The sequence below is a fragment of the Temnothorax nylanderi genome, unplaced genomic scaffold (assembly GCF_030848795.1).
Source record: "Temnothorax nylanderi isolate EJ_2023f unplaced genomic scaffold, tnyl_v1.0 TNYL_tig0101_pilon, whole genome shotgun sequence".
Lineage (NCBI taxonomy): Eukaryota > Metazoa > Arthropoda > Insecta > Hymenoptera > Formicidae > Temnothorax > Temnothorax nylanderi.
In genome coordinates, this window is record NW_027249163.1 from 75,157 (window position 1) to 91,117 (window position 15,961).

The 15,961-nt window shown below is 41.3% G+C and overlaps 5 protein-coding genes across 10 annotated transcripts; 3 read left to right on the forward strand and 2 right to left on the reverse strand.

Annotated features, from left to right (window-relative positions):
• Positions 1–952: 952 nt before the first annotated feature.
• Positions 953–4,557, forward strand: LOC139775610 (ankyrin repeat domain-containing protein 27-like). 2 transcript variants are annotated; one of them, XM_071711728.1, is made up of 2 exons: positions 953–1,496; positions 1,574–4,557. In XM_071711728.1, the coding sequence occupies exons 1-2, from the start codon at positions 1,150–1,152 to the stop codon at positions 3,867–3,869; spliced, it is 2,643 nt and encodes an 880-aa protein (XP_071567829.1). In that variant the 5' UTR covers positions 953–1,149; the 3' UTR covers positions 3,870–4,557. The 2 variants fall into 2 exon arrangements, with proteins under 2 accessions (XP_071567829.1, XP_071567830.1); XM_071711729.1 differs by having other exon boundaries at positions 1,372–1,480.
• On the reverse strand, positions 4,556–6,966 carry LOC139775620 (uncharacterized). Of its 2 annotated transcripts, none has more exons than XM_071711743.1 (8): positions 6,687–6,966; positions 6,152–6,355; positions 5,827–6,093; positions 5,700–5,750; positions 5,585–5,641; positions 5,222–5,430; positions 4,956–5,115; positions 4,556–4,832 (listed from the first exon to the last, which is right to left on the reverse strand). In XM_071711743.1, exons 2-8 carry the CDS (start codon positions 6,348–6,350, stop codon positions 4,705–4,707), a joined length of 1,071 nt encoding a protein of 356 aa, XP_071567844.1. In that variant the 5' UTR covers positions 6,351–6,355; positions 6,687–6,966; the 3' UTR covers positions 4,556–4,704. The 2 variants fall into 2 exon arrangements, with proteins under 2 accessions (XP_071567844.1, XP_071567845.1); XM_071711744.1 differs by lacking the exon at positions 6,687–6,966 and adding an exon at positions 6,518–6,597.
• Positions 6,967–7,125: 159 nt separating this feature from the next.
• On the forward strand, positions 7,126–11,612 carry LOC139775608 (presequence protease, mitochondrial). Of its 3 annotated transcripts, none has more exons than XM_071711723.1 (3): positions 7,126–7,236; positions 7,299–7,516; positions 8,240–11,612. In XM_071711723.1, exon 3 carries the CDS (start codon positions 8,287–8,289, stop codon positions 11,395–11,397), a length of 3,111 nt encoding a protein of 1,036 aa, XP_071567824.1. In that variant the 5' UTR covers positions 7,126–7,236; positions 7,299–7,516; positions 8,240–8,286; the 3' UTR covers positions 11,398–11,612. The 3 variants fall into 3 exon arrangements, with proteins under 3 accessions (XP_071567824.1, XP_071567825.1, XP_071567827.1); XM_071711724.1 differs by having other exon boundaries at positions 7,151–7,236; positions 7,307–7,516; XM_071711726.1 differs by lacking the exons at positions 7,126–7,236; positions 7,299–7,516 and adding an exon at positions 7,539–8,118.
• A 121-nt stretch (positions 11,613–11,733) lies between these two features.
• On the forward strand, positions 11,734–13,511 carry LOC139775618 (methyltransferase-like protein 25B). The gene is made up of 5 exons (XM_071711742.1): positions 11,734–11,940; positions 12,011–12,229; positions 12,306–12,885; positions 12,954–13,076; positions 13,154–13,511. Exons 1-5 carry the CDS (start codon positions 11,734–11,736, stop codon positions 13,399–13,401), a joined length of 1,377 nt encoding a protein of 458 aa, XP_071567843.1. The 3' UTR covers positions 13,402–13,511.
• Med8 (mediator complex subunit 8) lies at positions 12,273–15,768 on the reverse strand. 2 transcript variants are annotated; one of them, XM_071711777.1, is made up of 7 exons: positions 15,326–15,768; positions 14,741–14,986; positions 14,096–14,266; positions 13,862–13,979; positions 13,642–13,782; positions 13,146–13,397; positions 12,273–12,893 (listed from the first exon to the last, which is right to left on the reverse strand). In XM_071711777.1, exons 1-5 carry the CDS (start codon positions 15,488–15,490, stop codon positions 13,706–13,708), a joined length of 777 nt encoding a protein of 258 aa, XP_071567878.1. In that variant the 5' UTR covers positions 15,491–15,768; the 3' UTR covers positions 12,273–12,893; positions 13,146–13,397; positions 13,642–13,705. The 2 variants fall into 2 exon arrangements, with proteins under 2 accessions (XP_071567878.1, XP_071567877.1); XM_071711776.1 differs by having other exon boundaries at positions 12,273–13,397.
• Positions 15,769–15,961: the final 193 nt, after the last annotated feature.

Here is a 15,961-nt window from a genome sequence, read left to right on the forward strand (position 1 = left end):
TATTCCATTATTTAAACCGTCCTATCCGGGGAAAACGTTCATCCGACGGTGATTTTCCTGGGCAATTGACATAATATAATCAATCAACCGTGAATAATTAGGAGAGTGGCTCGCTTTTGTCGGGGCATCGACGATTTCGGAAAGGTCATTTGGAGAACAAGATGAATATTTCATATTTTCTCGCGGGATTAGCAATGATCATCTTCGATTATTCGTGATAGATTCGGCGGCGAGTCATCTTTGTATTATCTCATGATTGAGTTACTGCCGAGTAATTTTTATGTACGTATGTATAATTCTACGGTCTATTGTGGGTTTATCGCCGTGCACGCTGTGTGAAATTAGCGCGAGAACAAAAATGTTCGACATGTCAAATACACATAAGTACGATAGAATATAAACGTTCAGTTTTGTAATTTAGCATGATTATGTCGTTATTATTCGATAAGAAATTTTTCATATAAAAATATACGTATTAGATATACATAATTACATATAAAATAATAATTGCATAATTAAATAATTCATAATTCCCATATAGTGTTCGTATTTAATAAAAGCGAGTGCAAAAGATTGTGGTCACCGGAATAGTTATCACCGAAAATATAATATGTTTAATAATTAATTAAACGAAGTGCTTCTAAAGAAATTTTAAGATATACTTCGTTATTTAAAGAAAAGATATTCATTATCGTTGATCTAGATTTGTCTCCAAGTGAATTATTCATACATATATAAGCATACATATAAGCAAAAGTAATTAATAAATACATAATTAACTTTATAAACAATACATATTAATATTAAATTATTATCAAGTAAATGTGAAATATATCACGTGAAATATTCGTTGAGACGATTTAAGAGTTTATAAAAACTGTGAGAGAAATTTTTGGTTACATAAAGGACACTGCAGAATCGAGTTTGAAGTCGTCTTGAGTCGTCCGTAATTTCTCAGAAATCGCTCCTAACCTAACCTAACTTAATTTTAACCTCAACTCGCAGTTTCGTCCGGCTGTCGTAAATTTGCACCGTGCCCCGTGCGCCGTGCGCGATGTCAGGCGCTTCGCCGACGACACCGGCGATTCCTGTGTCGATTCGCTTCATCGTCTTCCACGTGATACTCACCCCCGTTGCCGGTCCCCGATCATGAACGCGGGATACGACGAGGATCTGTCGGAGAATCGGTTCCTGCAGGCTCTCCGGGATGAACACAGTGCCATGTTTCTGCGGGCCGTCCAGGAAGGCTGGATCATCTGCGTTCCGCGCAGCGACAGCTTCGCCAGCCGCAGGTTGCAGGAGAACGAGGTGAACGCTCACATCCTGGTACCCGGACAGGACCTCTCCGTCGCCCGCTTCAGCAGCCTGAGCGGCAGGGAGATCCTACTCGAGGACCGGGTTCTGCACGTCAAGCACAACGACGTGGAGCAGTATTCCTCGCGCTTGCTCTTCGAGGAGATCTTCTACAGCGATGATTTGCGTAAATATCGTGTATGGTAAGCTGGCACTTGAATGATACAATTTCGTGATTCGGATCATTCGGATGTTGGCTTGACGTTGTTGTGCCCCGTAGGTGCATCGACCGGCCCCTGGAGGCCAGCATGTGCGTCTCGGACAACTGCGTGAGCGTGATTACGAATCTCCAGGAGGCTGTGAATTTCCTTCAGGCGGAACTGCCCGACAGGCAGCTGCGCGACGACTTCGAGGCCAAGATCAAAGACTTCCTGTACGTTAATAAGAATCTAGACCGTAAACCGTTGCAGGCGCAAAGAGATCTGGTGCACGAGCTGTACGCGAGTTGCCTTGAGATGCTGCTGGAGAACGCGTCGTTGAGAGAGAGGGCTCCGGGCAACAAGCAGTATCAGTGGAACATCAGGGTGTCGCTGGAGACGTACATTCTCTACGCATTGAGAGATATCCTGCTGAAATCGTTGTCCGCCTGTACTGCCATAGAGGATGCGAATTTGAACAAGATCGTTAGGAATTTAGATGGGATCCAACTGAGCGATCTCCGAGTACGATCGGACTTGCAGTCCCGGGTCCACGGGGGGAAGGTAGAACTGTCGCGATTGGATTGCTTCGTGACCGTGCTGGGCAAGATCGAGTGCCTCAGGAGGACCGTGAATTACGTGTCGCGCGGAACGTCGTCGTCCGTCACGTCGGACGATCTCCTGCCGGTGCTCGTGTTCCTCGTCGTCAATGCCGGCCTCTCGAACTGGACGGCACAGCTATGCTTCATGAGACAATTTCGTCTCTCCACGAGCTCTGCTTATGAGGCGGACGAGACTGGCTTCTTGATAACTTCGCTGGAAGCCGCGATCATGCACATCAAATCCGGGGTAATTTACGGTGATGAGAAATGCGCGAATAATCTGGAAAAATATGGTCAATTAATGGATCAATCGGAACGTTCGTCCGTCGGTTATTTGTTCGTGTGCATCAAAAACGGCAATCTGTCCGAGGTAAAAAGAATCTTGACTTACGACGGATCCAATCAGGTCAACGACGTTACGCTTTGCCATCCATTGTGTGCCTGTGCGTCCTGCGAGCGAAACTGGACGAGGCAACGGGACCTAAAAGCGTATCCCAAGGATGACAAGGGTCTGACACCGTTGCACGTCTCTGTGCTGCACGATCAGATAGTGATCGTGGACTATCTTCTCGACCGCGACACGGATATAAACGCCGTCGACTCAAACGGCATGACGGCTCTCCACTACGCCTGCATCAAGGGCCATCAGAACATCCTGCTGCTACTGCTGCACGCGAACGCGAATCCCGCGGTGACGGACTCGCGGGGAAACACGCCGTTACACCTGGCGGTGGACCGCGGTCACGAGAGCTGCGTGAAGGCGTTACTGTACCTGTCGGAACACATGAGGATGCCGGTCAACGCGAGCGTCGCGAATGACAACGGCGACACGCCGCTGCATCTCGCGGCCAGATGGGGATATTGCGCGATCGTCGACATCCTCCTGGAGTACAGCGCGAGCTGCAAGATTACCAACAAGAAGGGTCAGACCCCGTCGATGGTGACGTACAGCGAGACCATCGCCGAATCGCTCAGATGTAACGCGATGTCGAGCAACATCTGCGCCGACGTTGCCCTGTCTCAGCGGCGTGCCCTCGCACAGCCTCGTCAATCGGTGCCCTTTCAGCAACGTCGCTGGGCCACGTTGGAGAATAAGAGCCCGTCGCATCCTAAGAGCTATGCCAACGCGATGCAGCATCGTATGATGGATAAGCTGTTCGCCGCGATAACCGACGGCGACGTATGCCTGGCGTGTTACTACCTGGGACTGGAAGTTTATCGCGAGCGGCCGCCAGGCGCCCGTGCGAATCTGTGCCATCATCCACTCTGCGACTGCGAACGGTGCTCGGCGATCGGCGAGGGTAAGCTGGAGCAGCGGCAGCGGCAACGAGCGCTTACGATCAACGCCTGCAACGGCCTAGGCGAGACAGCGTTACACGTGGCGAGCGCGACCGGTCGCACCAGGATGGTCCAGCTGCTGCTGGACGCCGGCGCGAACGTGAACGTGACGACGAGGCCGGAGGGTCGTACCCCGTTGCACCTGGCGTGCCTCAACGACCGCGTCGACGCGGCGAAGCTGCTGCTGAACTGCGCGACCTGCGACGTGGACGCCAAGGATCATAACGGCGACACGCCTTTGCATCTGGCGACCGTGGCCGGCAACGTCAAGTCCGTCGGCCTGCTCATCAGACACGGTGCGTGCACCAACGTGCGCAATTTGCAGAACAGGACTCCGCTGCGCCAGGCGGAGGAGAGGCTGTCCCTCGTCTTCTCCGCGAATCGCGCCGGTATACTGAAAATTCTGAAACAAAACTCGACACAGCCAGTCAGCGACTGACTGGCACGAGCCATTCCGCTTCCTTGTGTCTAAAGCTGCACTGCCTTTTTCTGTGTCTTTTCTACGTCTTTTCTACTTACCTCATAAATTAGTCAGAACAGTTTTGCTAGAAGTAGCTTTAACGTAATACTCACATAATTTCTTCATCTGATATTTCGTTGCAGCGGTTGAACAAAAAAATTGTCCATTCAGCCTTGCTCCAATATATTGTAAATTATACCAAGAGAAATCTCTGCACAGAAAGACGATGATTAATTTTTATTCTATGAGTGATTTTGTTTGTATTTCTTTATTATACGTACCTTATAAATGTGTGATTACCTGTATCTTCTAGTATAATTCTAACTTTGTTCAAATGTAACTTAACTTTGCTCTAACATAATATATGTTAATTGCAATTCTAAAATTAAATCTCATGCGCATCTTGATATATTTTTCCAAACTGAACGAGATTTTTTTTTTAGAGTCGCTTGCGTAAGTTGCACAAATTGTACACACCATGCCGAGCAATATTAGTGAGATTAACATTAGTAAATAAGTAAGTCAAACAGTGCAATATAAGTCAGGTCACAAATATATAGTCTTATATATTTTATATAATATAATCAGAAGCTATAAAAATATATATTTAAAGGAATAAAACTTGTAAATTATTTGTTTTGTACGAAATAAATAATACGTATATGTATTCGTACAATTTGTGCTTTATTTATACAATTTAGATATTGTAACTTGAGGAGAGTGACAAGAAAATTGTACAGAGTAAATGCATAAAAACTAATACATTTTACACTTTACATTTATATATTTTTAACACACATGTATATGTACTCAGTCAGACAGATAGATATAGATCACTGTTCTGTTTTGTTTGCATTCTTTCTTTAGCTTTGACCAACCACAATTTTATGGCACTTTCAACTTCAGATGCTGTAGTGTTTATATGGACTTTCATTACAGATTCTGAAAAAAAAAATTAGAAAAAATTGGTTTAAAATCAAAAACAAAATGACATTATTTTATCAAAATTCTTGTTATAGTTTTATAATATATTTATATCATATATATAAATTTTAGAATTCTTACTTATTATTATTTGAGAAATAATCAAATTAGAAAAATTTTGTTTTCTTTTGAATCCTAGCCAAGAGTATTGTGCAGCCAACTTATTAGAGAAAATTTTCTCCATTATTCTTTTAACCATAATTTTAACATTCATTCCTCCAAATCTTGAAAGTTCCATCACCTTAAAAGTTTAAAATAAAGAGTGATAAGACTTCTGTTACATTAAACTACAACTCAACTACTACTTAGTACTTATTATATTATTAAAATTTATCCCAATAACTTACAACTTCTTTCTTGCTTTTTTCATTTTTTAAATAAACTTCCACATTGTGAAGTTCTTCCACTGAACGTATGGGAAATTTAAATTTTTCAAATAAAGATTCTTCTTCCATTATATTATTCATCTTACGATTATTTAAATATTTCAATATTTGGTCCATTTTACAATTGATACTCGACAGTGTCCCCAGTATCTGTCTTTCATAGGATTCATCTGAAAATTAAAAAGGAAATGTAATGACTAATAAGAATAAATGAGAGATTCATAACTTCTATTTTATAGAATATAATTTAATAACAATTTTAATGATATTGAAAGCTGTGTGAATTAGTATGTAATAAGAAATATTTAATAGTTAATACAATACCTATAGAAGTGTCTTGAGGCTCAATGGTATTTGGAATTTCTTTTGATGTACCTGGCACTAAAAAAAATTCCTATGAAGTTTATACAAAAAAATATGAATATTTATTGCTACTAACCTGAATCAGTTTCAATACTGGCCATATTCTGTGAAACTGATACAGAATTTTCTTGGGGAAAAAAAAAAGAAAAATTTTAGTCAACTCGTGAATAAGATAATTTTAAGTGTAACATTATTATACACACCTTTGGTGACCTCTCTTAAAATTGGAATGTCAACTATTTCATTATCTTCCTCAATTTCCTCAATTTCTTCGATTTCCTCAATTTCCTCATTTTCTTCCTTTACAACGATATTTTCTCCAAGGAAAATATTAGAGGTAATTGGATCTGAGTCTGAAGCAGATATAAATTTGCGATGTTCTTTTATTTTCCTTATATATTCTTCATTTTCTTCAGACTCTAAATTTTGTTCAGCTTGAGCTGCTTTGTTTCTTGCTACTCTCAGATCTCCTAAAAAATTTGTTTATATAATTAGAAAAATTATAGATTTTTATAAACAAATACCTACCATATAATTCACCAATCAGCTTTGATTGGTAAAGATCCCAATCATGGACAGGTGGGACACAATTTTTTATTAAGGTTCTTGATTTTAATCCACTGTATGGCGGCCAAAAACATGTATTAATATCATTAACCCAGGATGCTGGCACAGCTTCAACTGTATTTTCTTTAATAAAATGCACCACCCTCCAACTCATTGCCATAATATCTAGAATCAAACCAAATTAAAACAACTAAATAATTAAGAAAGTTTCATTTACTTTTGATAATAAATGGTAGATTATAGAAATGTAAAGTTTATAATAAAAATGAAAATTCTAACGAAGAAGTGAGTAAAATATAAAGCCTTCTTCTTGAGTAAAGAACCAACTTGTGTTTTATATCTTTCACACTCCACATACAACATTCACCCAAATTCTTTGTAATACGTATATCTTGTTTTTAAGGTGGTTGTGTGTTATGAATCCATCATATATACATATTTACATATATATATATATATATATATATATATATATATATAATATATGTGTGCTTACCTGTTTCGTAACTACAAAAAATATCATCAATTCTATCCAAGTCAATTACAAACTTATGCTATTACACACGATAATCACGCAACAACTGCAGTGAGGTTAAAATCGGTTACTTGCTGTGTTTACATTTAAAGTTCGTAGAACGTTCTAGGAATATTTCGGTACAGAAACATTCCATTCGCTAACGGTATGGAATGTTTTAAAAATATTTATTGAAATATTATTAAAATATTCTAAGAACTTAACAAATAATATTTCAATAACATGCAGAACATTCTTAAATCTAAGAATTTTTTTTAATAATCTCGGAATATATGAAAACTATCTTGTTACAAAATATTCTTTTCTCGAATATTCTGTGCTTCTGGGTATATTATTTTACCTGTTGGTAATTGGATTACCAACAATTCTTTTCAGATACTAGTTCCCTAGTGGGCAGTAAAATAATAATTATAATTGCGCCACGTGTGTAAAATAAAATTGACAGCATCTTTATTTCATAAATTGCGATCGTTTACCGTTTCCTAGCAAAATAAAGAAAGTTTTCAACAGGGTGTGTTCCGCATATTCATTGCCAGTACTGAAAATCTATAGTATACGTGACGCAAACTATAGATTTTCAGTACTGGTAGTGAATATCGGAACACATGTGACACGAGTGACACAAGTTCTCATTCGACCTAACCTCCAAGCACGCTGGCTGTCAAACGAGGATCCGAGGTGTAATTTACTTCTTAATGCGAATTTTGCAAATGCAGGAAGTAGACGCATGGTTTTGCAATAGACTGACAAGGAAACATTCCGAGTTGTCGTTTTAATAAACGAGTCGATAGGTAAGTTTATTTATATCGGCTTCGATTTCGGAGCAATACCGGTGTTTGCTTATTCCCGCGAATGTTGCATCTAGTAGTTGCATCATACATTAAAGGTGACTTGAAACTCCAATTAATTTAACCGGCGATTCATTCGAGCACTTTAGATAACACTACTGCTTTAAATAATTATTTTCTTTATTAATTTACTAATTGTTTGTTGCTTTCTTTAAATGCGTGGGGTAAAACTAATCTCATCACTGTGTCTCCAACTGATTGCTGTTGCTTAATACATAAAAGTTTAGGTTAGAAATGTAGAATTATAGTCAGAAATTTTGTAGTAAATGTTTCTGTCAATTAATCACTGGTTTTAAGTTAATTAGAGTTTAGTCAACGTCGCCCCAATGACTGTCTTGTAGCCACTTCACGAAACTGGCATTCCTAATTAATATTTGCCGCTCTGAAACTTGTTATTGACATTTTTTTTCGAGTAATACAGATTTCCCCCTCTTTTCGGATTGATATGATACTTTAAAGTGGAATGTCTGTCAGTGATAGAGTTTTTTGTAATCGAGCTTTACATATATAATTTAAGTCCGTTTGTGATTGATCAAGAGAAATCAGTAAGTATCGTTATACCTGAAATGGTACACTTACAGAGTACATAATTTTTATTTTGCCTCTAGCATAAAATCTATAATTCTAAATTGTACAATTGACGTGCTGCCTTTATATTATTTTCAGGTACAGCTTTATTTCCCCTACCGATCTAAACGCAGAATTGCTCCAAGATGCTGAGATTATTCAAATTATCAAGGAATTCGCTCTTAAAAGGCGCAGCTTTACAGCAGCGCGTCACATACCGTACCTTCCAGTCGTCGACAAGCGCTGCATCGAGCGCGTTGCATCCGCGAAAGGAGCTGACGCCGGATGAACTAGCAAAATTCAAGAAGGGCGAGATTCTTCACGGATTTATGGTGGACGAGGTTTCGAGCATAGACGAGCTGTTCCTCACCGCGGTGAGGCTGACGCATCTGAGCACGGGCGCGCAGTATTTGCATCTGGCCAGAGACGACACCAACAACGTGTTCTCCATTGGATTTCGCACGACTCCCATGGATTCCACGGGATTGCCCCATATACTGGAGCACACCACTCTGTGCGGCAGCGAGCGATACCCCTGCAGAGATCCGTTCTTCAAGATGCTGAGGAGATCCCTGGCCACGTTCATGAACGCTATGACCGGGCCGGACTATACCATATATCCGTTCTCGACGCAGAACTTGAAGGATTACCGCAATCTACAGTCGGTTTACTTGGACTCGGTCTTCAAACCGAATCTGCGAGAGCTGGACTTCCGACAGGAGGGATGGAGACTGGAGCACGCGGACGTCAACGACAAGAACTCTCCCATTGTGTTCAAGGGAGTGGTCTTCAACGAGATGAAGGGTGTTTTCAATGACAATCAGGCCATTATGGCGGAACGCCTGCTGAATTCCATTCTACCGAGCCACACGTACTCTGTAATTTCCGGCGGCGATCCTCTTGTTATACCTAATCTACAGTACGTCGATCTCCTTAACTTCCACATGAAGTACTATCATCCCTCCAATTCGCGCTTTTATTCCTACGGAAATTTCCCGCTGGAGGACCATCTGAAGTTCATCAACGATCGGTACCTCTTCCTATCTGACAGGATAGACGCTTCTATGTCGGAAGTGCCAGCGGAGAAGCGATGGAGCAACGCTAGGAAGGAGCACGTCGCGTGCAAACCCGATCCACTCCTCGCAGATCCCAGCAGACACGGCACCATCGCTATCGCGCACTTGTGCAACGACATAACCAACATACAGACGACTTTCGAGATGTACGTGCTGTCGCAGCTGTTGCTGAAAGGTCCAAACTCGGCGTTTTACAAATCTCTAGTCGAATCGAATATAAGCACCGGTTTCGGACCGTTCACGGGTTTTGATTCGCAGTGCAGAGACACGATGTTCGTCGTGAGTCTGCAGGGCGTGAAGCCGGAAGACTTCGAGAGAGTCGAGAGTATCTTCGACAAGACCGTGCAGAAAGTCATCGAGGAGGGATTCGAGAAGGATCACGTCGAAGCCGTCCTGCACGGCATCGAGCTCCAGGTGAAGCATCAAACGTCGAATTTCGGGTTGGGCTTGCTCTTCAATCTGACGTCATTGTGGAATCACAACGGCGATTTGATACGGTCGTTGCGAATCAACGACGCGGTGAAGAAACTCACGTCGCGAATGAGAGAAGATCCCAGGTATCTGCAGAGTCTAGCCGAGACTCATCTCGGGAACAATACTCATAGATTGACGTTAACGATGACGCCCGATGAAAAATACGAGCAGAATAAGGCGCTCGCCGAGCAAGAGCTACTGAAGACGAAGCTGGAGACACTTTCCACGGAGGAGAAGGAACAGATATACAAAAACGGAAAGATCTTGCTCGCCGAGCAACAGAAGAAAGAGGACGCTGGAGTCTTGCCGACGTTGAAGATAGAAGACTTGAAGGCCGACGTGGAAAGATACAAGATCTCCGACCTGGAGGTATCCGGAGTACCTCTTCAGCTGTCCGTACAACCGACGAACGGGATTTCTTATTACCGAGGAATACTCAACACGCAGGCGCTGCCGATCGAGTTAAAGCAGCTGATACCGCTGTTCAACTACGTTGTCGCGAAGATGGGCACGCAGAATTACGACTACAGGACTTTCGATCAGATGATGCAGCTGAAGACTGGCGGTCTGAACTTCATAAATCACATCGCCGACCACAAGGAGAGCGAACTGAAGTACGAGGAAGGGATTCTCGTAGAATCGTACTGCTTGGATCGCAATTCGAACGACATGTGGAAACTGTGGACCGAGCTGTTCAACAACGTTAAGCTGACCGACCTTCCGAGATTCGAGACGCTCGTGAAGATGAACGCGGCTGACCTGATCAACGGTATCTCGCACGCCGGTCACTTGTACGCGATGAGTAGCGCCGCTAGCTTGGTCTCGCCGATAGCCCGTGCGAAGGAGAGCCTCTCGGGATTGCAATATATCGCGAGGATGAAGAAAGTGGCGCAGATACGTGACTTGACTCCCCTGATGCACAGCATGCAGGAGATAGCCAATCAAGTCTTGAACAAGGAACACCTGCGATCGGTCATCAACTTGTCCGAGGAACACCAGAACGACGTTCTCAACGGTATTCATGCGTTCTACGATTCGCTGAAGGGTCGCTCAGAGAATCCGCACATCATCACCAGCGACCGGAGCATCGATACGAAAGAATGCGGCAATCACCACGTGCTGCCGTACACGGTGAACTATTGCTCCAAGGCTATTTTAACTGTTCCTTATACGAATCCAGACTATGCCGCGTTGCGCGTGCTGTCCAAGTTGATCACCTCCGTGTATCTGCATCCGGAGATTCGAGAGAAGGGCGGAGCTTACGGTGGAGGCGCGAAACTAACGTCGGAGGGAATTTTCTCCTTTTACTCCTACAGAGACCCGAATTCCACTCGTACCTTCGATTTGTTCGACAAGACGTATGATTTTCTAGTCGGATACTCGTTGCCCCAGAGCGATATAGACGAGGCAAAGCTGGGAATCTTCCAACAAATCGACGCTCCCATTCCTCCCAGTAATCGAGGCCTGACCAGATTCATAAACGGCATCACGGACGATGATCTTCAAAGGCAAAGAGAGCAGCTAAAAGCCGTGACTAAGGAGCAGCTCTTGCACGTGGCAGAAAAGTATCTGAAACCCGATCAAAACGAAGTCAGAGTAGGTCGTTCGCTTATTGGACCGACAAATGCGGATATTTCAAGTAGGCAGAAAGAAAATTGGCTGGTGTTAAATCAGGAAGAAGCAGACCGAGCACGAGCCTCCGAATAGATAGATGTCAAAATATAATTTTTATTTTCACAATGAAGAGCGTTTTATGTTACACTGCAGATATTGTCGATTCTGTTGTTAAGCGTTTCCTGTATAAATATTAGAAACTGAAAAAATGACGCATATGTTATTTATGTATTAGTACATAGTGTTGAATATTATAATTTATGCTATTTTTGTATATTAAATGTATCCCAGTTAAGGGATGAAAAATATTTTGTTTTTTATACTTTACTTTAATTCTCACATACATACACAATTTTTAAACAATTTATCAACTCACTTATTTACTGTAAGCGTAAAAATGTAATAAGCCTCTTTTCTTTTTTTAGTCAAATGATATATATGGATATCAATGCTGAAAAGAAATATTTTTCCGAAGCACTATGCTTTTTTTACGAGACGCAATGGCTTCATAATTCTCCAGTAACTGAAATATTAACTAAAGCGTCTTTAGATGCAATCCCCAAAGAATGGATGAGCCATTTACAAATTTTAGAAAATGAGGAACTTAATAATTTTGTAGTAAGAAAAACAATAAAGGTCAGATAAGAAATCTCAGGAATACTATGTAATGGATTATTAAAATTATTAAGATTGATTGTTGTTCTAGACTGACTGGCCTGATTCTTTAAAAACATATGTTGCAAGATGTAAGAGAATCAATAGACTGCCACCTGTACCTGCATTATCTTCCGTACAACTACCGCAAAATTTTAAGATAGGTCTTAGTCAAAAGAAACAACACGAGATAATGCATTTGGCTCATTTAGTGGGTGTACAATGTAAGCGGCATGACATACGAACGATCATTGATTTGGGTGCGGGTTTGGTAAGAAAATGACAATGGAAAAAAAATACAAATATAGTCAGACTCTCGTGCTACAGTATAATATCGTTTTTTCTAGGGATATGTATGTCAAATGTTACATTATTTGCACGGCTATCGAGTCCTGGGATTGGAAAAAGACAAAGAAAATATTAGCAGAGCTTTTACTAGACAGAAAAAATTGTATCCCGATTCTTTGACTAAAGTTAAATACGCCCATTGCGACGTAACGTGTGATTCGGCCGACGCAATAGAATCCATTCTGCAGAAAGAGTTTCCCGACATTGCAGACGTATGTCTGATCGGCCTGCACGCCTGCGGGGATCTTAGTACAAATGCATCAAGAATCTTCTGCAAAATGAAATCTGCTAAACTGTTCATTCTGATTTCCTGTTGTTATCACAAACTCTCGATTTCCAAACGTGTACAGACTCCATTGCAGGAAGAACAATACTTTCACAATTTCCCTACCTCTAACTGTCTGCAAGAAACAGTCGCGGCATATAATTTTGATATAGGACAGTTCTTAAGAATACCTTTTTTGCGATTAGCGTGTCAAGAATCGGCGGACAAGTGGCACGGAATGTCCCGAGAGAAGCACGACGACCATTCCTTTCACGTTCTCGCTAGAGCCGTCCTCGAATTATATTCACGACAAAGTAGGTATCTAATATAATACAATATATGCACATTTTATGGATTAATTGATACAGAAGATGTATTCTAGACAATTACGTTCTCAAAAAGAAATTTCGGAAAGGCACGAGAAAGTCGCAGTGCTTGAATTTTCAAACTTATGTTAAAGACTCGTTACTAAGATACGATTTCATACCAGATACAGACGAAACAGGTAACTGATAACAAAAATCAATACTTATAAGATTGACAATTTACATAATTAATACATAATTAAACTCACGTATAAAGACAGTGTAATCACACATGATAAAATGGAGAAGGGTATAACGCGAGTATGGGAGGAACAGAGTAGAAGCTTGAAAGCCGTAGAAATCTACACTGGATTGCAAATGATGTTACAACTTCCGGCGGAGTCACTGATTCTACAGGATCGATTATGCTGGTTACACGAACAAGGTTTGGAGGCTGTCATTGTGCCAGTGATGAATAAGTGTATTTCTCCTCGCTCCTACGCAATCGTGTCCCACAAACGCTAAAAATGATTATAGTTTTATAAACATGAAGTATAATTTAAACCAGTTTTAAAACTATAGAATTTGTGGCTAAGTAATGTAATTTATAATAAATTGAAAACATATTTAAAATACTTTTTTAATGAGATATTATTTTCGATAATTGCGTACGATTTTTATTATGCCTTATACTAAAATCATGGATTACCTAAGCAAATTATATTAAGATTATTCTCTATGAAAATCAGAAAGTTAGGAACGTACCAATATTTGAGTGTTATCAGTCATTCTATAATACATCTTAAATGACAGAGGTGCTACGATATTTTTATCTATAAGGATGGATTTGCGATGCTGCCTTGATATTCGTTTTTATCGCACTTGGCGCCTTGTTTATTTGTCCCACTGTAAAAATATTAATTTAAATTATAAGAGATATTATAATGGCGAGATAAAAAATGGAAATCTTCAGAGAAATACACACTTGGTGGATTGCCCAATGGTCCTTGCCCAGTTGTTTGCTGTTGATTGCCAGGTCTGCCTACCATCATGCTGTTAGCTACTGGATTTACACCGGATTGGACCATTTGTATCGAATCAGACTGCGAATACAAAATAAAGCCAACATATCACATCTGATAGATATAATAGGATGCGATATTATATAATGGGTCTTTTGAAAAGCTCAGCTAGCTTCTCTCCTCCGATTGTAACTTACTTTCAAACCTTTACCCATTCCAACAGCAGCGAGAAGGGCATGAGTGTCCGCAGCACTACTGGTTTGCGCTTGGGTCGCTCTGGTGCTAACCTCGCCCTCCCAATCTTCGCGCGCTTTATTCGCTATATCCCACACGTGGCTAATCACCTTTGAATACTGCGTCAGTTGTTTCTGAAACCCAACGGAAGCATCGCGAGGAACTTAATAAGTGGCAGGATCCGCGTGTTCCACTCGCTAGATGGACCGTTCAGGAATCTCTGCGTAGCGAATGTTTATCTGAGACATCAAACATCTATGGCTATTTACGTAGCTACAAATAGGCTTGCATACATAACATCTCAGCCCAAAGCGAATGGAACCGACAAAGCTGAAGCTATCTGATTTAGTAGCTTACATTGTAGTCCTAGTTGTTTAGTTAGCACGTTAACAGAAAAATAAAACATTTTCAGTTAGCTTCAATGTGTTTATCCTAACAGATATTATATTGTATTTAATTGCGATCAGATATACTCTTAAAAAGTTCTAGTTTTGTCGCAGTTATGTATCTAACGTTCGAATATTTCCAATGATAATTTTTGCCTAACTTAAGGAAGATTTTGGTGTTAAATCAAACAAAAAGTATCAAACGCAGAGTATAAGTCTTACGTGTGAAGTGTCGATGTTAACGTTCGCTGCCTTGGCTTCTAATTGCAACATCTTCTGCTCGGCTTGAGGCTCCAGCTTCGTCCTCAGGTAGTCTGGGACCAGATCATGCGCGAACGTGGGAATTCGATTCTCGGTCAATCGCAGCAGATCCTCGTCCTTCTCCGGACTCAAGCGTAACGGTAGAACCGTCAGATTCCTGAGATTCGGCGCTTTGTCGTGTCCGAGAATCTTCGAGAGGCTAGTCAACTGTACAAAAATGGCACGTTAGCGATAACTTGAAGATAACGCATGGACGAAAGATATGTGTGTGGGCTGCTCTACAATTCTTTAACACCAGGATTACCAAAGCAGTCAAAATGACTGCTTTGCAATTTTTTATCAAAATTGTAATGATGCACTTTCTGAGATTTTCCGTAACTTTTGTTGCAAAGTGATTAAATTGAGCAATTTACTTTTCTTTTTTATCTTTATACATTGATATACATATATCGTAGATTTAAATAGTAAAAATAGGTGTATGTTAATTATAAGTCCCAGTGTTGATCAATTAGTTAAAACGTTCAGGAATCTGTTCGGGATACTTACGTGGCCCGAAATAAGGGCGAAATTGTCGAGGAAATTCGGCCAATTCAAGGTCTCATATTCGTGCTCCACCTTGAATATCATCGCGGCAATCGCGGTCTTCAAGTCGTTCACGCGCATTATTATGGCCTCCAAGGCCGAATCCAGTTGCTTCTCCTCCCTTTGCATCGCGTAATTTTTATCATCAAACACGATGAATGCGAATTTCACTCTACCGTTCCGTTCGTCGTCGCAAAACGTGCCAAACGTCTCCTGTCTCTTCGGCTTGCCTCTTGCTCTTCTTCTTACTCTCGGGCAGCTTGCTGAGCTTGCTCTTGCGTGTGCTCGCTCCTCGCTCCGCTCGGCTGGCTGGAGTGGCTGGTGGGGGCGGTGGGGCTGGCTGGTCGTAGACAGGGTGTCCAATATATCTCGTCTCTCGTCTGTAATTCCGAATCTCTAGGGAATTTGAAAAATTCGATATTATCCCGAACGCGAAAAAAAAAATATCGCGACAATAGCGATCACGTGACGACGCTTTAGGGGTTTGTTGTTGTTCCATGCACTTGCAGTTGAATGTTTAGAACGTCTCGTCTTTTCTCTTCTTCTCTCCGACGTCAAAGTATACATCTCTTTCATTTTAAGTGCGTGAAGTGTGATGTA

Coding starts and splice junctions, on each gene's coding strand:
- LOC139775610 (XM_071711728.1), top strand. CDS start 1,150: ATGAACGCGGGATACGACGAGGATCTGTCGGAGAATCGGTTCCTGCAG. Junction 1,497..1,573: donor TTGCGTAAATATCGTGTATG/GTAAGCTGGCAC, acceptor TGTGCCCCGTAG/GTGCATCGACCGGCCCCTGG.
- LOC139775620 (XM_071711743.1), bottom strand. CDS start 6,350: ATGGCAATGAGTTGGAGGGTGGTGCATTTTATTAAAGAAAATACAGTT. Junction 5,116..5,221: donor AAAAAAGCAAGAAAGAAGTT/GTAAGTTATTGG, acceptor TAAACTTTTAAG/GTGATGGAACTTTCAAGATT. Junction 4,833..4,955: donor TATTTCTCAAATAATAATAA/GTAAGAATTCTA, acceptor TTTTTTTTTCAG/AATCTGTAATGAAAGTCCAT.
- LOC139775608 (XM_071711723.1), top strand. CDS start 8,287: ATGCTGAGATTATTCAAATTATCAAGGAATTCGCTCTTAAAAGGCGCA.
- LOC139775618 (XM_071711742.1), top strand. CDS start 11,734: ATGATATATATGGATATCAATGCTGAAAAGAAATATTTTTCCGAAGCA. Junction 11,941..12,010: donor TAGTAAGAAAAACAATAAAG/GTCAGATAAGAA, acceptor TTGTTGTTCTAG/ACTGACTGGCCTGATTCTTT. Junction 13,077..13,153: donor ACCAGATACAGACGAAACAG/GTAACTGATAAC, acceptor TCACGTATAAAG/ACAGTGTAATCACACATGAT.
- Med8 (XM_071711777.1), bottom strand. CDS start 15,490: ATGCAAAGGGAGGAGAAGCAACTGGATTCGGCCTTGGAGGCCATAATA. Junction 13,980..14,095: donor GAATGGGTAAAGGTTTGAAA/GTAAGTTACAAT, acceptor TTGTATTCGCAG/TCTGATTCGATACAAATGGT. Junction 13,783..13,861: donor ACCATTGGGCAATCCACCAA/GTGTGTATTTCT, acceptor ATATTTTTACAG/TGGGACAAATAAACAAGGCG.